Below are 22574 nucleotides of genomic sequence, written 5' to 3' on the forward strand. Positions count from 1 at the left end.
GCTAAGAGAGTCAGAAGGATGCCACAGTCCATGCATACCAAATGTCCCCATGTGTTTGCTACTGTTTATAAGCTTGTGGTGAGGTATGTAATATCTGCTTCAAATAACAATTTATCTAATCACTGGTTGATATGTTGGAATATTTAAATACGTCATATTCACAAGCTGTCGCAGTTGAAAAATGGGATCAAGTCTCTTGTTTGGCGCTTTAGTGCAAAATTGCATTTTATAAAAAAGAATGTCCAAGAGGTTCAAGTGTAGGTTGAATAAGCACTTTTTTATAATAGGAGATTGTATTTCTGGTAACCTCTGTGTTTCGTAATAAGAAAATATAAATAGCTACATTGACCTTTGAGTGCTTTCAGGCTAAAATACAACAGTGTGTTGTTGCTTCTCCTTTGATGATTTTTTTAATGCTTATTAAGTTCACTTTCTTTTTCCTGCACTGATATAGATTTGTTGGTTTTAGTTACTATTTTTCCCAGCCAGTTTATGTTTCTTTTCCTTCTTTTTTTTTTTTTTACAAAACAATTCCAATCCAGTGCTTACCAACCAATCCCAGTCATACTCTGCAGTAACTCAACTATTTACCAAGCTAAATAACAAACTTGCAGTAGGGAAAAAAGAAAGAAAGAGATAAGAAAGAGTATTATCCTAATTATTGGAAAAAAGAATTATCAAGAAGGTCCACTATTCGGCCTTTATATGTGGAGTTTGCAGATTCTAACTGTGTCTGTGCAGATTCTCTCCAGGAACTCCCACAGTCCAAAGACATGCAGTCAATGGGGATACTTTATTGGTGAATCTAAATTGCCCATAGCTGTGAATGTGAGTGCGAATGGTTGTCCGTCTCTCTGTGTTAGCTAGCTGCCCCCAACCTCCTCTGTTACCCTTACACGGATAACCGGAAGCGAATGGATAGATGGATGGATGGAGAAAGTAGGTAACGTATAGAGTTGCTGCAGTTGCCAAATATCCTTGGGCAAGATACTAACTCCATGTTTGCCTACTGGTGGTGGTTAGTGGGCCCGGTGGCACCAGTGTCCGGCAGCCTCGCCTCTGTCAGTGCGCCCCAGGGCAGCTGTGGCTACAGTGTAGCTTGCCATCACCAGTGTGTGAATGTGTGAATGTCTGCCTGTAGTGTAAAGCGCTTTGGGGTCCTTAGGGACTAAGTAAAGTGCTACACAAATGCAGACCATCTCAGGTACAGTACACATGTGGCTGATTAAAGTAGCTATGCTATAGGCCATCTCTCTTCAATTTTGTTAGTCTTTACCACCAACATTTTAGCTGCACAAGCTACAGGCCGAGTCTGCTGGTAGCAACACTCCCACCGCAAGTTCTCCAGACGTGGTATAGTCTAGTTTTCAGTACTTTTTAAATATAGACCCAGATGATAATTCCCATGTCCTCTTTCATATGTAGTTAAAGTATTTCTTGCATAGCTAGAGAGTTAAAACAATGGATGCTAGAAACTAGACAATTAGAACTAGACACCCTCCTGCCTCAAAACCTGTGCTGAACAGCTGGCTCCCATCTTTACTCACATCTTCAACAGATCCCTGGAGCTGTGTGACGTTCCCTCTTGCTTCAAACGCTCCACCATCATCCCTGTTCCCAAGAAACCCACCATCACAGGACTGAATGACTACAGACCTGTCGCCTTGACGTCTGTGGTCATGAAATCCTTCGAACGACTGGTGTTAGCCCATCTGAAAGACATTACAGGCCACCAGCTGGACCCTCTGCAGTTTGTCTACCGGACAAACAGGTCGGTGGATGGATGCAGTAAACATGGGGCTGCATTACATCCTGCAACACCTCGACCACCCGGGAACTTATGCCAGGGTCCTGTTTGTGGACTTTAGTTCGGCTTTTAACACCATTGTGCCTGAACTTCTCTCCTCCAAACTCTCCCAGCTCAGCGTGTCACCAGCTACCTGTCAATGGATCACCAGCTTCCTGACAGATAGAAAGCAACAAGTGAGGCTGGGGGAGATCACCTCTGAAACTCGGTCCCTCAGTATTGGTGCCCCTCAAGGATGTGTCCTCTCACCACTACTGTTCTCCCTCTACACTAACGACTGCACCTCCAAGAACTCCTAAAGTTTGCAGATGACACCACTGTCATTGGCCTGATTCAGGATGGTGATGAGTCTGCATACCGGCAGGAAGTTGAGCGGCTGGTACTCTGGTGCAGTCAGCACAATCTGGAGCTGAACACTCTTAAAACTGTAGAGATGACAGTGGACTTCAGGAGACATCCCTCAACTCTGCTCCCCCTCACCATATCAGACAGCCCTGTGACAACTGTGAAGACCTTCAAGTTCCTGGGTACAACCATCTCCCAGGACCTGAAGTGGGAGACCAACATCAACTCCATCCTCAAAAAGACCCAGCAGAGGATGTACTTCCTGAGACAACTGGGGAAGTACAGTCTCCCACAGGAGCTGCTGATCCAATTCTACACTGCGGTCATTGAGTCTGTCCTGTGCTCCTCCATCACAGTCTGGTATGGTGCAGCCACTAAACAGGACAGGAGCAGACTGCAGCGGACTGTACGGGCAGCAGAAAGGATCATCGGCGCCCCCCTGCCCTCCATCCAGGATCTGTACCTCTCAAGAACCGGGAAATGGGCAGGGAAAATCATCGCAGACCCCTCACACCCTGGTCACAGACTTTTTGATCTGCTGCCCTCTGGCAGACGGTACAGAAGCCTGCAGACCAGGACCACCCGACATAGGAACAGTTTCTTTCCCCTCGACATCTCCCTTCTAAACAGTTGACCTGTCACACTGCTCCCACTGCCAGACTGCAGCTGCACCTTATGTACATTCTGTAGTATTCATTCCACCTCATTTCATTTCTGTATTTTATGTATATAAGTTTAGATTAGTTATTTATAGTTGGTTTACACAGCGTTGTGTATGTATGTGTATGTATGTGTAACGTATATATAGACACGTGTGTGTGATTTACATTGCTGTGCTTGAGAGCCACCATCTACCGGAACCAAATTCCTTGTATGTGTCTGCACATATACTTGGCCAATAAACACGATTCTGATTCTGATTAAATTTAAGGAACTTCTTTATAAGGAACTTATAAGGAACTTGTAAGGAACTTCTTTATAAACATTAAAAGTTCAAACATATATTTATTCGTTAATGACTTAATTAATGCTAGTAATAGCATATTGATTTAGTGTCCATATGAATCATAGAGTAATTTAGATCATTTTAATTCACATATTTACATTTGAGTGGCCCCAAAAATGGTTTAGATTCACAAATTGATTTCTCACCCCCTGGGTGGTATGTAATGAAAGTTACAAAGCATGAAATGCAATCTTTCAGCTCTCAAAAGCCTAAGTTACGAACTCTAGTGTGTTTTTATCTTTTACTTTCTTCTCCAATACCTGAATCTACTTTCCTCAAGGTTCAAAGATGAATGAGTCAATATGAGCTGGGATGGTTTCGATTTCTGGGTAACACTGAAATAAAGGCCCAACTGACAGAAATCTTCATTTTTAAAGAAGGTATTCTTAAGATATTTAAGTAATTCTGTAAGTATTAGTACCTTTTTTCAAAGCAGTAATATTCAGTATAGCTACAATATGCCAAAAAACTGGCACGCTAGACTGACAGCTGAGTATTAGGGTGGATAAAGTAAGTTTTCCAGGAAAGTGACTGAAATGGATATTACTATTAATAATAAACTATTAAAAGAAATAAACCGCTGTTTAAACAGTGCACATGCAGTAATGAAGATACACATATTAACTGCTTTAAATCTTGATTTTTTTATTTTTTCACTGACCTTGAGAGGATCTTAATTTTTCATCTTGCGTCATTGATAGAAAACCATGCACACAGCCAAATTTCAACTGTTTAGTGAGACAAAAATGAACAAAGACGCACTACTATTGCCCTGAAATATGTGGTTGGTGTTTTTTAGTAATACAACAGTTAAATGGTTTAACAGAATGTTTCTTGTAGCTCTGTTTCAGGTGGTTCTCTTTTACCACTTATAATAGATTAATTAAGTGGTTAAAAAACCCAATTAGTCACCAGAATGGTAGTTTTGCCAGATGAATATTCTGATTCCAACTCTATACAAGAGTTGGAATATAGCCCCGAGGCTTGATTACCTTAAGGTCTTCAACCCTATCTTTGGAGTAGCAAGAACCCTGCCTGAGGGTCCAATGCCACACTGGGTAACTTGGAGGCAAAAAAGCCTGTAAATTCTTGTAGCTTGAGGCCATATCCAGATATGTTTCAGATCAGGTGATCAAGAAAATCATTTATAAAACAATCAGGTGTCCAGAGTAGAGATTATGTGATTTTCTTTTTTCTTTTCCTTTTTTTTATATGCATAAACTGAAGCATATCGACAGTTGAGTGATCTATTATATTTATCAAGGTAAAGTTATAGCTAGAACATTGTCATATTTGACTAAAAAGTGCATGATTGCATGATTTGCATAAATTGATCAAATAAGCATTTGATCCCAACAACCCAGCCCTCAATTCTGATTCCAATCAATCAATCAGTTAAAGATCCTCCTGATCTCATTAAAAGTAAACTACAATAAAAATTAAAGACTGTTAATTTCTTAATTGAGCAAATTTACAAATTCACCAGGAGATCTAATAATTATTTCCCCTGTTGTAACCACATTGTTTAGTTCAAATAGCCATCGAGTCTTTATAGTATGTAACCACTCGTGATATTCTAATAAAACTCTCCATCCGTTTTAATCTGTTACAATATACATACACGTCATATATTATAAGCTCTCATATAGCTGTAATTATTTTCTTGTCTCATATGCGTTCCCTCTTGTTCTCAAACTGTTAAGAGGTCTTCTGCTTACAAAGGGGTGCTGGAGCCTATCCCAGCTGCCAACACAGAGTGGCAGATGACCACTCACAGTCACACCTATAGGCAATTTTGGTTCACCAGTTAATCTAACCCTTGACTGCACGTCTTTGGACTGTGGGAGGAAGCTGAGTACCCAGAGAGAACCCATGCATGGGCAGAACAAGAGCAAACTCCACAGAGGCTTTAGTCAGATAAGGGATTTGAACCCAGAACCTTCTTGCTAACCATCGCACCATGCTGCCCTAAATTAAGTGGTACTGAGTTAATTCATTTCAGTATTCTCTTTTAACAGGAAATGTGTTTTTTTTTTTTATCTAAGCCCATCAAAGTGAATATTCAACATCAAAACTGCTTTGTTTTGTTTACAGTTTCAACAATAATGGTGATTTTGCAACTGTATTATTTAAGAAAAGGGGAAAAAAATTCTCCTAAGCTTACTTAAACACAGCAACATTTGCATCATCCTTTTTTTCAGAAACAAAATGTATTTATGCAGCATTTCATATTTAATTGCTCTACTACAGGTCACTAATAATCCCTTTGCACTAACATGTAAAGATCAGATTATTCTGTAAGTAGGCTAAATGTTCAAGTTTATAGCTGTGAATCTGGTAAAAGATTGAATAAATGCGACCACCAGAGAGGATTCATCCCCTCCAAATTGTAAAGCTGGTCTGGTTATGGATGGGAACAACTTTAGAATATAAACAGTTCCTGGAGGATGAAGGAATTCATACCATCAACTGCCCACAACAATTGCCTGACTTACGTCCAATATAACAGCACTGGGACATTATGTTTTGGTCCATCCGAACCCACCAGGTTACTCCTGGAGTCCTGGTCCAGATCTGGGAAGAGATCCTCTTCAATCATCACAATAAAGAGTATGCAGCAATGTTGTCAGTACATTATAAGCACCCAGGGGCCATACTGAGTACTATTTTTAGTTGCTTTAATACATATTCAATCAAGAGGGTAAAACTGACTGTGACTATACTTTACATAAATGCAATAAAAGAACAAGTTCCAGTTGCACAAGCTACACACTGTCTTGGGTAATCATTTTAAAATGTGTGCCTATAAATAGCAGAATAAATTCTAAAATTATAACCTAAAGTTAACTCACACACTATAATGTGTTGTTATTAATGTTAAATGTAGCAAAAAAAAAGTATTTACCTCAGATATGTCTCTTATGGTGACTAGAGTGTGCAATTTGAGTTTTCTTCTCAGGCTCATGGACTGGAATCAAAGATCATCGTATTACAGCAACTAAAAGAGAAAGACAATCTGATACCTTTACTGCACAGTGATTCAGTGCTTATTTAGTGCTCTTTTAATGCATACAAACATTTCCTTACACTACATTCATGCTTCAAACATTTGTATTTGTTTTTAAAAACTGAAAAACTAAAATAACAAGGAGGAACATGCTTCAGTTTTACTGGGTACTTTTAAGATATCTAAACAAATCAAATCAAATGATTTTCATTACTTAAAATCAAGCAGCACAGGTAGAAATGACCATTACAGGCAACAATTTTAGTCCTAATAGCTGCTATGTCTAAGATTAAACCACTGATTTTAGTGAACTTTTTATGGCTGAGTGGTGCAGATCAGCAGCAAGTACCGAAATTATACAGCAAAAAACCTTAATCAAAGATAAAAAGCATGAATTGTCTCCTGGAGCTCACAGAAGACTTTTTCAACAAGACAACAAAAGTGAAGAAGTAATCTCTGAAACCCAAAGCTGGTTCTTATTTTATTTGAGAAATCAATGACTTTACTTTAAGGAAAAGAAATCTTGATCATGTCTTGATGCATTCTCAATCATCCAGGTAAGTAAATCTCCAAAAGTCGATTCTGTTCATCTAGATGTAGCGTTTTCAGTGTTTATAAGATTAGGGAAACCTGCAGTCAGTGGAGACTGAAGAAGTCACTTGGATGAGTGACGAAACGTTTCTCCCACTGAAAATGTTGCGTCCAGTTGAACCTATTTTTTTAATTGTTCAATTTTTTTTATAAAAAAGTTGTGTTAAACACAGTAATTTAAACTACACCGGCCATTTCATTCTGACAAATCCCAAATACAAACCTTCAGAAGAATCCCATAACCAGGTAAAATCTAATCAAGTTTTGCTGTTACAAAGACACAGAGACACTCACTCATTATGTGAATTAACATAAAATTTGATGCTTACTTGTAGACTGATAATGCTGGAGTTACTTGGACACTACTGAACATGGGGGTTTCGACTGGCCAGGGATTTGAAGACTTACTTCAAATCCCCAACCAAATACTTACTGGACCAAAAAGTGCCTAAAATATATTGCTAGCGGGCAGAACTGTGGTCAATTAATATTTGCTTGTATCATCAAAAATAAGGCAACAGCTACTAGCATCCAGTTATTATTGCATTTACTTTAACTTGCTAGAAGCATTTCCTGCTGCTCGGAGTTCCACATGCATGTGTTTAGATTAAGTAGATAATCTAATCAGAATACAATCTGCAAGGCTTTATCTGTTTTGACGGCTCAAGGTTAGAACTGCCATACTAAGACTGTTCAAGGGTGGTAAGAGGAAAATTACATTTTAAAAGTTCAACCTCCTCCCGGGAGAATGGTACTTGAACCAAACACACTCAAAGAGATTACTTCAAAGACAGTATTCCTTTAGGAAATAACAGCATTAACATATTGGAAACAATAACCCCTCCACTATTTGAGCAAAGGAAAACAATGTGCTACTATACAAAGACCCCATTGTTATGGAAATTATTCAGAGAAATTAAGGTGTTGCCGCTACAGCATAGAAAACCTATCTCCCTCAAGCACAGGGGATACTCTTCACGTAGGCTTTCAATATATCTGATCCATATACACTGTAATTCTTCCTGACATTGGGGGTGTAAGTGCTTCTTCACGTTGCAATTTATGTTTTGTAATGAAACTTTAAAATTGTGGTGGATTCTCTAACATGCAGCAGACTGTGACAGCACTGAGCAGCTCCTTCAGTGGGAGACTGCGGCACCCACGGTGTGGGACGGAGAGATTTCGCAGGTCTTTCCTCCCCACTGCTGTCAGACTCCACAACAAAGACTTTAACTGAACAAACACACACATCCACACATGTGCAATAACACTAAGTGCAATAATCTTTTCTGGCATCGTTGTATTTTTACTCAGTTGTATATAGCATTCGTATTCTATTTTTATCTTATTGTATATTTTTATTCTATTTTATTCTACTGTATATAGTATATTATTTTATTCTATTCTGTACAGCTGTGTACTGTATTTATTCTTATTGTATTCTAATTTTTGCCTCATAACTTTTGCACTGTCCACTTCCTGCTGTGACAAAACAAATTTCCCACGTGTGGGACTAATAAAGGTTATCTTATCTTATCTTATCTTATGCTTCATATTCTTGATGGCATGGCTTAGAGAGGTTTTTTTTTTCAAAACAAAACAAATTTTGCTTAAAATAGGTCACTGAGGCTGAAAGGGTGCTTATATTATATTCAAGGATTAACAAGTAAAAGGTATTCAGTAAATTTCAATATTAAACTAGGTCATGGCAACTTACACTAGGATTAGGAAAATCCATATGAAATAGAAATGACTATGTTATGAGATTTTCATCTAAACTAAAATAATCATCTTTATTGTAAGCTATTTATGCTTCCAATTTAAGGCATAATCAAAACAAAAGAAAATCAACGGAAGTGAAACAGTGGTTTTAGTGCTTTTAAAACCATATCACAAATGTACCTTTCTCAGCATTTCAGTCAACTTTGCTATCACAAGACATGAAGTCTTATCTGCTTAAAAGATTGCGACTATTATGGACAAGAAACCTGAAAGGATTCAATCTCTGAAATTCTCTCACTAGAACAATATTTCCATTGATGATTTTTGTTTTTGTAGTTGTTCATTTGTTTTCTTTTTTTTCATTAACCCATTCAAATGAACCATCTGCCAAGTTCTCTGCGTATTATCTAAATTGTATTGTTTTAGTTGAGGAAGAAATAAATAGATTAATCATATTGTGAATGCTAACTCTTTCCACCCACACAAGCACACAGCCTCATGGACACAGAATGGGTATGAATCAAAATCCCTGATGTATAATCCTTCAAATAGAAAATCCACTTCAAAGTCTTATTTCATCCATCCAAGACTCATATGCTCATGTCTGCACCACTACAGTCAGGCCCCTCAGGTACTAGTTTTAGGGTCAATGTTCTGATAAAACCAGCTAATGATGCCTTCAAAGACCACTAGGTCTATAGAGGCTGACCACAAGAGATTTAATTTATTTTATTTCAATATTTATAAATATATATATGCAACCATTAATTTATTACCCCCCCACCTCACCTTAACTTAATCCTTTGTACTATTAGATGAATACATCTAATATTCATCAATGAAATCTGTTCAGATTGTCAGCTGATTTTGTTTGGCAGGTCTAATTAGCCTCGGCTCAATGAGCATCACTGACATTTGTGGGTGTGTTTGTGAGAGGTTTATTGTGAATTTGTAGATGTGTCCCTGACGTGACTGAATGCTTTTCTTTAAAAGGAGAGAAGCATAAACATCTTTTTATAGCAACAAACATACCCTTGCCTAAGTTAGAAACTGTGCCTTTTTTATAACTTCTGAGTTGCAAATCAACAGCAAAACAAGCGACTTTATATCTGTGCATGCCATGACCTTGTCAATGCAAGCGTGAAGAATCAGTTTTAGTTGTATTTTGTTCAGGGAAATGATTGTAATTTTAATCATAATCTAAATGAATTGATTGAACGAATATTTTAGTCAAGTTTTTGCTGTTGCATCAGTTCTGTGTTGAGTGTTTAATCTGTATTTATTCTAAAGTTGGAGAAGTATCATCTTTGTAATATGCAGTTAGAGCAATAATGTGGTAAGTATGTTTTCTACAGTGTTAGTAAAAAACCTACTTTTTTCTTAATTCCACAAGTACTCCACATTTTTTGCTGTCCCTTCTAACCTGACAACAAGATGCTCTGCTCAGGAAAAAGTAATTCAGCAGCTCTCTAAAATGGAGCGACACGGGTCTCGAAAATGAAAAATATGCACTTATTTAACTTTTCTGAGTTGTAATTAGTGAAACTTCGGGAAACTGAATAATTGCACTTCATTTTTAATTAGACTATTTAAGATTTTTGTACTTTTTGGTACAGCTTGCTGTATGCTGCATGAAAATTGAATGAAAATGCCATTTTCTTCTTTTATGTGAGAATTTAAAGCATGCTTGATTTTGTAGTATTGTGAGATTCAACTACATACTATTCCAAAATTGTGACTATCTGCCTTGTGCAATTTGAAGCTTTTAATTTGTGTGTGGTCAAATATGAAACTTTGCAGGAGTGCTGCCCCTTTTTTCATATTTTAACTAGTCAAACATGGTTTAATCTCCATTCCAAAAGTACAAATGCTGATTAATTTTAATGGTAAAAAGATCAGTAAAAAATTTCATGCATTATCTTTAATAGTTCTAGAGATAAGCTTGTTTAAACATTTCCACAGAGTTCAGTGTGCAAAAAATAAAAGCCTGAACGTGGGTCAATGAACCACTTTTTTTTTTTTTTTTTAAATGCTTGGAAATATATCCATCCATTTGTTTTCTTCTGCCAATCCTTATTAGGATAGGGTGAGAGGCACAGTACATGCTTAACATATCGCCAGTCTGTCACAGGGCTTCACGCTCACATTCACAACTACTGGTATGTACCTTTTGGAGCCACCAGTTAACTTAACCACCCTGACTGCATGGGTAACCCACCCAGACACAGGGAGAAAATGCAAACTCCATAGAGAAAAGCCCCAGTCAGAATTGAACCCAGGACCTTCTTGCTGTGAGGCAACACCGCTAAAATTTGACAGCAGTCTTCAAATATGTTGAAATTTTTTATTTTTTTTTTCATTTTTCAATTTTTTTATTCTAAAAATTGTGTTTTGTAACCCTGTAGTTCAAGACAAAGATCAAAACATTCTGTTGTGTTTGATTTTTAAAGGCAGGTAGTTTCCCACCTAGCTTGCCGAAATTAAAGCCAATCTCCCACTGACTTTATGCTGAAAATAGTTTTGCACTTGATTTGAAATCGTGTGTACTCATAAAAATTGAAAGTAAAAGTGATTGTTTCTATAGAAGATTTCAAAGGGACACATATGTGTTGAACTGTTTTATCAGTTTTCATGTACACTGTTCCAAAAAATAGTAATGTCAAATTATTTTACTGTGTATTTTACAGTTGTGTACTGTTTTTCTAGAATATCATTACATTCACATAAGTAGACTGTGATCTGACACGTCAAATGTAAAATAACATAACATCACTGTAAATGTAATAAAACACAATTTACTTGTTTGTTAAATATATTTTGTTCTACATATGCATATTTAGATTGTAAAAATACATCCAGAAATGTCTCCCATCATGCGTTGGGACATGTGCTGCTGTTTAGATGTTCTTGTTTTATTGTTTATGGTTACGTTACTTTTAACTGTTATCTTGAATGTTGTGTTTACGCCGTGGTGCAGCGTCACTGACAGTTGTTGTTTTGTAGAGAGAGTGCTGTACCATGAGTGACTTCTGTTGTGCTGTTGTTGAACCTTGAGGCACATTGTAGCACCGGCAAGTGTTTTAATAAAGAGCTCCCCCTACCAGCTTGGGGTTAAATAACAAGCTCAATCTCTCTCTGTGAGCTTCTTTGTTAAGATTTCTCTGCATGCCACAATGTAAAACGTTGCACGGACACGCTGTGCTAATTATATATTTTGAAAAAGAAAAGTAGAGGTAGGAATTGCAATTAATATAAATAACTTGACGCTAAGCATCGGCCAATGAATGTGAACTAACAACAACAAGGTCGCGGGTATGGCTGTGACCGTAGGAAAAAACCCTAATATGAAGGTATTTTACTGTGAATTTTACAGTAATGTTCTGTTCTTCTAGAATATCATTAAAGTTACGTAAATAGACTTTGACTTCACATTTTGAATGTAAATTAACATTAAATCACTGTAATGTAATACAACATAATTGTTATGATTATTAAATGTATCTGTCTGTACATATGCATATTTAGATTGTTAAAATACATTCACAAATGTATCATGATTTCACAAATATCTGTCCGTTATTTGAAAGATTGAACTGTTGAATTCAAATGTAATGCTATGGAAAAGTATATAACATGATCCCTATAAGCTTGTGTTACATCACATAAGTATTATTATCATTGCTAGTTAGGGCCATCGTGGCTCAAGAGTTGGCAGTTCGCCTTGTGATTAGAAGATTGCCGGTTCGCGCCCCGGCTCGGACACTCTCCGTCGTTGTGTCCGTGGTCAAGACTCTTCACCTACCGCCTACTAGTGATAGCCAAAGGGTGCGATATGGCAGCCTCGCCTCTGTCAGTCTGTCCCAGGGCATGCAATCAATTGTTATTTAAACCAACTGTTAACTGTATATTTCTGTACATTTACGTATTATGATTCATATTTCCACATTCAGTGACCTTGTTTATAGGTAATTTCATTGTTTGATCACGTAAAAATGTTCCTAATTTAATGTCTAAAAGCACTTAGAAAAGGCAGAATCCCATGTCAAATTAGCGCAACAAACTCTATTTTCATTACTGGAAATAACCGTATTTTTATGGGGAGTTATTTTCTGTTATTTCACGGTCGTATCTTGGCGCCCCAGCTGCTGGAATATTACCGTTGTTTTAGGATGTTTTTTTTAACAGTGTACAGACACGACAACACTTGAATGCATTAGTATATTTGTTGATGTTGATAGGAAAAAATAATCATTAAAGTATTATCTATTATTATTATTTGTTTATCTGCTGCTGAATTTTAGAAGCAAGTATTTAATCCACAAGCAAAATATGACTTAGTATTTGATGGAGAAACCTTTGTTGACAAGCTCAGTGGTAAGAGATTTCTTGAGGTTCATCAGCTTTTCTTTTTTGGGGGGCTTTTTTTTTGGCTTTTTTGTGTTAAAATTAAAAATTCTTTAAATAGCAATTCTGTGAACTGGCGATGAATCACCATCATTTTTGTGACTCATTATCCAGCTGAATAAATTGAACTCTTAACAAATCAGATGATACCCGTTATAGCTAATAATTGTTACTGCAGAATTTCTGCTAAATTCTATTATCAGTAAGGTTGTTCGTAGCATACCTTTCACCAGTTACTGTAGTAATGTATACATCTTGTGTGGCTTGGGTTTTAAAACTTACTTCTTAGCATGATTGTTGCTACATATAAATATACATATATAGCATGATATATATAGAGAATTTTGGGATAACATTATTTTTAATTCAGATGGTTTTTTATAGCATCTGAGAACTTTGATAGCTTAATTACTTTTCTGGATAAATAAGGCTTTAACTCCATCATACTGTACTGCATCTGCTCCAACACAGTGAAAAAGCATTAAGATGAAAATATCAGACAAACAAAACTACTAAGCACTACACAGTCAGAAATAGGGGTACGGAAGGGGTACATTACTGTGCCCCAAGGTACAAAAATGACATTAATACAGTCTAAGGACAAATATCGGACCTCGGGGGAACTATCTGTACCTTTTTTAGCGTCTGAAAGGTACATACATGTTCCTTAATTGTGAAAAGTACTTATTTGTACCCATTCTTTCAAAAGATAAAGTACAGGTTGATTAAGCTCTTTTTGATTAGAGGTTTTTTTTTAATTCTTTTTGACAGTAATTTATTTGCAACTGTATTGATTTAAGCATATATTTTAGTGTTTTTATTTTATTTTTTATTATTTTCATGGCTGTTGTTGTTTTTGTATTCCCTGAACCCCTCTTATTTTTAAGCTGCTTTAAGAACAATGAATTTATTTGAAAGAAAAAAAAGTAAAAATGCATTTAAACATTTTTTTAAGAGAGTGTTTTTTTTTAAAGTATAACTATTTGGATGAATTGCAAAAAAGCACCCTCGGAGTGCGAGTTGAGCCCATCCTCACAACATCAAACAAAAAGTAGAAGAAGAAACTCAACGAATAGCTGGTGGATTCTAGAACTTTCTGTACATGCAGCAGGTGCCATTTTGTTTTATCAACGGACGGAGATGGATTACGAACTTGCAAGTCCTGGTGTGCTCTGTTCACTTTCAACCGAGGAACTCTTAACAAAAATACAAGAGTGGGGCTTAGATGTCACCGAAGCTGAAGCTCAGCGTTTCAGAGGTAAGTTTTATTTAAAGAAAAATGTAGCGTAATTACTAATTATTGGTTTAGCCTAGCTTAACGTATATTAGCAATTTAGCTAGTTTCGGCACTCTCTTAGCTCAAATTATGTCTTTTTACAAACGTTTTTACAAACGTTTCATGTGTAAAGTTGAGGTGTCACAGTTCTGAAAAATGAAAAATGTGTACACATAGTATTTGTATAAGTTTGAACTTATATATGTGGTTCGGCCACAGTCTATGGGTTCGGTAACCCCTGCGCAGCGGAACGGCGCGAAATTTGATTCCCTGGTAGCTGAATGCAGTTTACCGTTAGTGTATTAATGGTTTAATAAAATCACGTTTTTACATCCACTCCAAGGCCATTAACACACATGGGCGGCTGATAATAACGTTTAAAGGAAATATCTTGACGCCGCACTTGTTTAAAATATAACAAGGGTGTCGCAGCTGGGGTTTGATAGTCCCGTTTTCAGCAATGTGGGAACTTTTTCAGCATGTAATCTGAGCTTGTAATACGGTCCTGCGGGTGTTATCGCTATAAGTAATCGGTCTGAAAGAACAGACGGCAAAAACTGTCGGAAATCTGGAGAAAGGAGTCACCTTAGTAGTGAATATTAACAAATTACAGCATTCTAGTCTTTTTTTTTCTTCCAAACTTGAAAGGGCACAAAAGCATGCTCAGACTCTGCTCTCCTGTGTCCAGTAGTCCCAAACAAACATCTAAATTTAAAAATGAAAACTTTGCATATCAAGAGGATTCACTCTAAAAATTTGGTTTATTTTATTTAATTTACTGATTTTTTTAATGAATATTTCTTTGAACTGAAAGAAGTTGTACAAAAGGTTTTAATGTGTGTGATATATGGTTTTTACCCATGTAAAAATGTGGTGATAAATATTCTTACATGGAATTTAGAGTTTGTACTACCATTTATCTTGCAGACAATGAGGTTGATGGTGACACAGTCGACTGCGGTCTTACTGAGACTATGGTTGCATACCTTTTCCAAGGATCCTTCAAAAAGCAGGTTAAATTCAACCAATTTGTGTCAAGGATGAAGGAATCTTCAGTGACGCTGACTCTACAGACTGTCTCTCCAGAAGACTGGCAACCATCTACTTCGTCAACTTCAATAAGGTATTTTCTTATTTATAATGAAGTTAGTATGTCTGAAACATACATGTTGGCCGTTATGCACTTTTAGGATTTAGTTAATATGATCATTGTTTCTACCATATGTATTGTTACTGTAGTGTTTTATACTTCAATTCATGCAATAAAAACAAACACTTAACTGTTTTCACAGCAATGAAAATACTTTGAGACTGCCAGCCTCTTTTGAAATTCCAAGATTTCCCAAAAATCTGCAACTAAAACTGGACAACAAAGAACCGTGCCATAAAAATCCAAGGGACAGACACACAATAATCAGAGTTCTATATGAAGCTGTGGCACAGTATACTATGTAAGTTAATCAGGGTAATGTTAGCTTGTTGCTTTAGAAAAAGCTGAATCTGTCATATTGAAAATAAACGCTACATTACTAAGAAACAAAAACTGACACTTGATAAAGTTTGTTTGTCAGCAGTTGCTCTAACACTTATGTTTCTTCTGATATTACAGGTATCCCACAAATTCTGAATATGTGCAAGCTGTGAAGACGCTGGTAATGAAGTATCCTTTCCTCAAGGATCGTGAGGGAAATGGTTATGTAAGTTAAATTTAAAATTTGCATAAGGTTCCTTCAAGATTACAAAGTAAAAGTGAAGCTTTTTTCGATCTTGTTTTGTTAGTAAGACAATCTGTAGCCTCTCAGTAGGTTTGTATGAAGTATGTTTACTGATTCTTTGTTGGGTGTATTTTGTGTAGATTGTTTTTACAGTAATTTATGTTTCTGTTCAACAAGCACACATGGCATATGTCTTTGAGACGTAAATTCAAATCAGAGCGAACACCACTAGTCGACAGTGAGGCAGTGAGGCGTTGTAAGGAGAAGTTTGGTTCTACGAGGAGAGGGCAGCCTAATAAATGTCAACGAACAAGTCAGAGAAATGTTTGTCAGGTTGGTGTGAGGGACATCTTGAGCTATAAAATGTTCTTGCCTGTGTTATTACATCTAAAACTAAGGATTAGGGATGCAACTGTACCCCTTTTTTCAAACCGAAACTATACCAATACTTGGGTTAGAGCACTTGCTAATACAAAGTAACAGTGCTAATACTTCTACCTCACAAAATATTATTAATTAGAAGGCGCTAAAAGAGGGTGAACTAGATTAAAAAAAACAAAAGATTTTAAATATGACTCCAAAACTAAAATTTCAAGTTAACAATTAAGATTTTATGTGAAATTATTTCAGAGTTTCCATATTTTAAATATTGGTTCATGGTATCGGTTAACTTTAAACGATATGAGTTCTTTGTGATGCACAGATCGTGTCAGCTCTAATTGTATATTTAGTCTTATGTTGGGTTTCTAATCTGTTTTGACTTTCTCTTCTCACTCTTGCTTTCTTTCAAGGGACCATGCGTCCAAGGAGAGGATTTATTATCCATAGACGCCCACTTAAAGGTCTTACAGTGCCAATATCAGAAGATGCAACCAGATACCATGGTGGTTCATAACCGTATGCAGCAAACGTTTGCTTGGCGGCAAAAAGAAATTGCAGATGGTATGCCTGTGGAGGATGTGTTGAAGAAGTACCCCTTCTTAGGGATGCCTACTGGTGTAAGTCAGAAAGCTGAATTGAACTTGGAAATAGCTGTCACATTTAACATGTTTAAAGTAGTAAATTTTATTTGCCCTTGACCTTGCTTTCTTCATCTGTCCCTCTTTCCTTTTTTTGTATGTTCATGTAACTTCTTACAGTATTGTTGTTAAATTCTATAAAAAAATAATTATGCAGCACCATACATAATTAATATCAACTTTAGATTATTTCATTTTCATACACTGTTATTTTGTACTGAAAATTAATTTTTTACTTGTAGCTGTGCAACGAACTCGGGTGGATCCAACCAACAACGGGTAATGTAAGCCAGCGATTTTGTGAAGGGCTCTCATGTGTTGCAGCAAAGGTGATTGACCTTACACGAGGGAAAACCCCACTCTACCAGCTCTACCTTGATGCAAGAGAGGAGGCTCTCACTGATGACCTACCAGGTATTTGCTTTTATTTTTTAACTTCAAGGCTTCCATTTTATATAATTTTTATAGGTAACTGGAAATGCCAGATAAAATGCATGGGTGATCTTGTGTTGTTTTTGGTTTTTTTTTGGCAGATCTTGACACAAGGGCTGCACTTTTATTCCTGCCATACGTCTTCAAGGAGAAACTGGATCTCTTTGTCATACTTGGAGAGGTGTGTGTATTAAAATATTTAGTCCATATAAAAGGAAAACAAATGTATCTTTTGTTAAGAGACTAAGATATTGCTTTCCTCTACCTTCTCTTTTGACTTCAAAGGTTCATCCGAAAACCCCCTATCCAACTGTGCAGCTACTTCATGAAGACTGGAAACCAGTGTTCTCCAGAAGCGCTCCAAACATTGTGAAGTTGGATGGCAGTGAAGTGTGCAGAAGCTCGTGTATTTTTGAAGGAATCATCTCTTCTTTCTGCTTGTATTTTGTCTTCAACCTTGCTTATCCAAAACATCTGAAGAACACCCTGATTTTTCTCCAAAAGTACATTGTGAAAATAGATGAGGGTGAGGACCGGCCTCTGCCAATCACAGTCACCAGACAAATAAATCTTCTGTATTGACCACCATGCCTCAGCCATATCAGTGCTCCAAATGTGGCAGAAGAACCTTCAGTTTGACAAAGCTTATTCAGCACATAGGACTTATTCATTCCCATGATGCCAATTTTGATATAACCTGTGGACTCAGTGACTGCTGTTCTTCCTTCAAAAAATATGAATCTTTCAGACGACATGTGTATAGGAAACACAGAGAACAGGTGTTGTGTCCCCATAAAGACTTAGATGAAAATGAGCAGGAGGTAGTCAGTCCACACCCAAATGAATTTGCAAATGACATAACTGAAAATATTGAAACCCCTCCATCCTGGGATGAATTTTTGATAAATTTCAGAGACAATCTTTTCAAGTTCATTCTTAAGTGCAGAGAGAAAAATTCTTTACCAGTCTCTGTTCAGGAAGAAATTGTGGAAGATGTAAATTTTCTGATGTGTTTTTTCAAGGAGAACTACGATGCTTTTATAGCATATCATTTAGAGAAAATGGGTCTTGATGTGTCTTTGTGTCCAGAGCTTAAAAATGTCCTGCATTCAAATGAATTTTTTGAGAAGGCTTCAACAGCTATTCGATCTCCTTATTTGGTCAAAGAACATTGCAAATCAAAGCTCAACATGACAGAGCCTGTTCATTGCAAATTAAGAGACTCTGTGGGTCATACAGTTGGCTCGTATTCATATGTGCCTGTTGATAAGGTGCTAAAAAATTATCTTTCTCATGAAGACATACAAGATCACATTTTTTCAAGTGGCAATTCGGAAACTGATGAATTTCTAACAGATTACTCTGATGGAGAAATCTTCAGACATCAATTCTTCAAGGATAACCCAAATGCACTGCGACTCCATTTTTATGAGGATGAATTTGAAGTACTTAATCCTCTAGGATCTAAACGATCCAAACACAAACTTAGTGCATTTTATTACACTGTAGGCAATTTGGACAAAAGGTACACTTCTCAGCAGAGGCACATTCATCTAGCGTTATTGGTACGCTATTCTTTCGTTAAGCGGTGTGGTTGGCATGTTATCCTTAAACCTTTGCTTGATGATTTGGAAAAACTTTCCACTGATGGCTTTACTTTTACCATTGATAAAACTGAACACACTATTCATGCTGCTCTTGCAACTTTATCTTCTGATAATTTATCAGCTCACATGATTGGTGGTTTTTCTATGTCATTTAACACTGGTAGAATTTGTCGGTATTGCATGGCTTCTTATGAAGATATGAAACAATCCTTTGAGGAAGAAAGCTTTGTTTTAAGAACATCAGAGGTTCACCAGTATCATCTTGCACGAATCCAAGAATTTCCGGATGATAAAACAATATATGGTGTAAATAGTTCACGTCCTTTTGACAGACTGAGTTATTTCAGTGTTACGCAAGCTTTACCACCTGATGTAATGCATGATCTGTTGGAAGGTGTAGTTCCTCTAGTTATGAAACTAGTGATTTGTAAAGCCCACACTGAGAAGCATATTACAATTAGATCAATGAAGAATTGCAAAAAATGCCCATCGGTCAGAATGACAAAACAAACAAACCAGTACAGTTATCAGAGAGACTTCAGAGTGTTGGTATTGTTGGATCAGCATCTCAAAAGTGGTGCCTGTTCAGATTGCTGCCATTTCTGATGGCAGACCGTGTGCCACCTAATTGTAAATATTGGCATGTTTTTCTTCTATGTCGTGAAATAACAGAGATTGTAATGGCTAAAAAAGTGCGAAAAGAGAATATTTTATTGTTGAAGTTGCTTGTCCATGAGTTTCTCACAAAACTGAAAAGTGTATTTGGGGATGTAATTACACCAAAGTGTCATTATTTAATCCACTATGCAAGACTGATTGAAATGTTCGGCCCTCTACGTTTGTTATGGTGTATGAGATTTGAAAGTAAGCACCAGTATTTCAAAACATCCCGCAATTGTAGAAATTTTATGAACATTGCTACAACTTTGAGCAACAGACATCAGTTCAGACAGTGCTGGGAGTTTTCTAACAAAAGTTTACTTGGTGAATTTGAAAATGTTTTTGGAAAAAGTGTGACTACACCATTTTTGTCATTACCACTGGAACTGCAACAAGCACTGACAGTCTATTGTGGCTTTTCTGAAGTTGATAGTGCTAAGAAAGCTTACCAGCGTGTGTCAGAAGTAATTGTGAACAGTGTCAAATACTGTGTAAGAGATGTGTTTGTCATTGATGTACTGCATTCAGAGAAGATTCCTCTGTTCTGGCAAATTAAGTACATATTTAATATTGACACAATGTGGGTCTTTTGTGGAAAAATTCTCATTCCTCTGTTATATGACAACCATTTTCATTCATACAGTGTTAGAGTTGATAGTGAATGGACGTTGCTAAACCCTGGACAGGAAATTGATGTTGCAGCTTATGACACATACTCTGTTGATAACAGTTTGTATGTAACAGTTAAGCAATGTATTTAAGAAGGTAATAAATGTGACAAGTATTTTTGACTTTGTATCTTCAATTTTTCAAATCCTGAGAGGAAAAGTATAGGAAATCTGTGTGTAGATACTGAACCTTTAGAAAGACATTTTTGTACTCCTTTTAAGGGTTCTTTTTTGTACTTTATACTAAGGGTACAACTTTGCCCTTTAAAGTACAGGTTTGACGTGTAAAAGGTACAAATTACAAGGGTACAAATCAGTACCCACAGTTTAGGGTACAGAACGGCACCTTAGAGGGTACCACCCCAGTGACAAGCTATTGTACCCCTATAGGTACATTTCTGTACTTTAATTTCTGAGTGTGTAGATAAGCACCAAGAAGTGAATGTGCTTTTTCTGCTAACTTATTTTGAAAGTGCAACAATTTATGTTCCAGTGTCTCATAACCTCAAAAATGGTCATGGAACAGTTTTATAGGTCAGACATCTGAAACTCCTCCAGCACACCCTGGATATATTCCAACAAGTCAACTGCACTGTGGGTATGTTGTACATACTAAGAATTTTTTTTTGTTAGTATCTAGATTTGGACTGCATGTGTTCACAGTACTGGGCAAAACATCAAAAGCTGCCACGATATGCTCTGCCTCTGAGGCTGAATTTTAGTGATCTCATCTAACTATATAATGCTGTAGAAATGGATGAACCTTAACATACTGTAACAATCAGTCAGTTATCTTTTGTGTTGCTGTCAGAAGGATTAATGGTAGCAGAACATCTAACTTCTCCCTTTAGATGTAGACAAAAAAGAAATTATCAGAAAATTAAATTCTTCTTTTTGGCAAAGCCCAATAGCAAACAGTATTCAATGAATAGTGAATAACCAGCTGCTATGGTGATGTTGGGTGAGTTTAACTGTGTTTCTCTGAACAAATTCAGAGCAGTAAATGAATAAAAAATGTTTCTTCGTTGTCAGCGTTCTAACAGATTGGGTTTGAGTGAACTAAAAACAAAAGATTAATAAGAATTGCTGTGGTAGAGAGAAGGAATCTTCTTACAATTTCAAAGTTTTTTGATGATGATTTCCCATGATAAATTGCATGTATTGTATTTCCCAAGGTGCACAGCACGTGGCTGTTGTTGAGTGACAAGGAGTTTGAAGCTGCTAATGTGACTGACAACAGAAAATCATTTGAGCATTTCAAGGGATGACTGACCCTTGAGAGGATGTAATGTGGCTGGAGGAGATTAAGCAATCACAGCTGTTGAAACTATCTATCTATCTATCTATCTATCTATCTATCTATCTATCTATCTATCTATCTATCTATCTATCTATCTATCTATCTATCTATGGCCCTCATAGATAGAAATAAATCAAATTTCAAAGCAGAAGCACTTAACAGCATAATTACTGGCTCAGAAACCAGTTCATTAAGAAAACATCTAAGGTAAAAGGCATAACTGTTAAGAGCTCTCTTAAAAGTGCAGTTCACAAACACCACAGTAAGAGCAACTGTATAACTGAACACATGACAGCAATTAATTACTATGAACTAGGAATAAAGCAGTTCAATGCAGTCAAGATAAGATCACTTTTAATACCAACCTCCAAGATAGTATCAGTGTAATATCCAATCCACAGTAACATAGTTTTTTTTGTTATTGCAAAAAAAAACAAAAACAAAACAAAACAAAAAAGCATAACTGCATTCACAGAGAGACCAGAACTGTTAACATGACTTTAATCAGCAAGCAATAAATGCAAAAGCTTGACAACCCCCCCCCCCCCCCCCCCCCCCCCCAACACTTAATAGCTTAGTAGGTTAAATATATATAAGTGAATGAACCGTGTATGAAGAAGAGAGAAGGGCACTGATATAGGCCCGATGAGTGAGAAAATAGTGCATTCTACTGAATGAAATTACAGTCTGCATCGTCATAAATCTTCCTGTAGCATAATTATAAGAATATGCTGTCATGGCCTCTTTATATATTGTCTTTATATTTACTGTAAACAAATGCAGTGCTGCATGCAGTATGTTTGTTTTGAACAGCGTATTTTTTTAACTGTGTATTTTGTTATGACAACAACATGATGTCCTCTCTGCAGTTAGATAATTAAAAAAAAAACAATGAGTAAAGGTGGAAAATGAGGTTGAACACACATATTTCCCATGAGAGTGTCCTCTGATTTTACATTTCTTGTTTCCACAGCTCCAATTAACAGCTTTGGTACCAATTAGTAAAATCAAGCCT

General features: G+C 36.6%; 2 protein-coding genes across 7 annotated transcripts in view; one reads left to right on the forward strand and one right to left on the reverse strand.

The window, feature by feature from the left end:
* pcdh9 (protocadherin 9) overlaps nucleotides 1-22574 on the reverse strand; it is a 206001-nt gene that overhangs the window by 119077 nt on the left and 64350 nt on the right. The window contains exon 4 of one of the 4 annotated variants that reach the window (XM_076883887.1): nucleotides 6133-6156. The exons of the other annotated variants lie outside the window; for them this stretch is intronic. Coding sequence (XP_076740002.1) covers nucleotides 6148-6156 — 9 coding nt within the window. The 3' untranslated portion in view covers nucleotides 6133-6147. Of the gene's footprint in view, nucleotides 1-6132; nucleotides 6157-22574 lie in introns of those variants that run through there. 4 annotated transcript variants of the gene reach the window in all.
* On the forward strand, nucleotides 13999-20389 carry LOC106676618 (sterile alpha motif domain-containing protein 3-like). 3 transcript variants are annotated; one of them, XM_076883900.1, is made up of 9 exons: nucleotides 13999-14140; nucleotides 15198-15281; nucleotides 15451-15609; nucleotides 15768-15855; nucleotides 16051-16206; nucleotides 16665-16871; nucleotides 17135-17306; nucleotides 17426-17505; nucleotides 17610-20389. In XM_076883900.1, the coding sequence occupies exons 2-9, from the start codon at nucleotides 15199-15201 to the stop codon at nucleotides 17904-17906; spliced, it is 1242 nt and encodes a 413-aa protein (XP_076740015.1). In that variant the 5' UTR covers nucleotides 13999-14140; nucleotide 15198; the 3' UTR covers nucleotides 17907-20389. The 3 variants fall into 3 exon arrangements, with proteins under 3 accessions (XP_076740015.1, XP_076740009.1, XP_076740016.1); XM_076883894.1 differs by lacking the exon at nucleotides 13999-14140 and having other exon boundaries at nucleotides 15120-15281; XM_076883901.1 differs by lacking the exons at nucleotides 13999-14140; nucleotides 16051-16206 and having other exon boundaries at nucleotides 15120-15281.

Source organism: Maylandia zebra, linkage group LG1 (genome assembly GCF_041146795.1).
Source record: "Maylandia zebra isolate NMK-2024a linkage group LG1, Mzebra_GT3a, whole genome shotgun sequence".
Taxonomy (NCBI): Eukaryota; Metazoa; Chordata; class Actinopteri; order Cichliformes; family Cichlidae; genus Maylandia; species Maylandia zebra.

Bases quoted from the DNA above. Each gene is read 5' to 3' on its own strand.
- LOC106676618 (XM_076883894.1), top strand. From the start codon at position 15,133: ATGGTTGCATACCTTTTCCAAGGATCCTTCAAAAAGCAGGTTAAATTC. The intron at 15,282-15,450 runs GTATTTTCTTAT...CTGTTTTCACAG, and splicing joins ACTTCGTCAACTTCAATAAG to CAATGAAAATACTTTGAGAC. The intron at 15,610-15,767 runs GTAAGTTAATCA...CTGATATTACAG, and splicing joins GCTGTGGCACAGTATACTAT to GTATCCCACAAATTCTGAAT.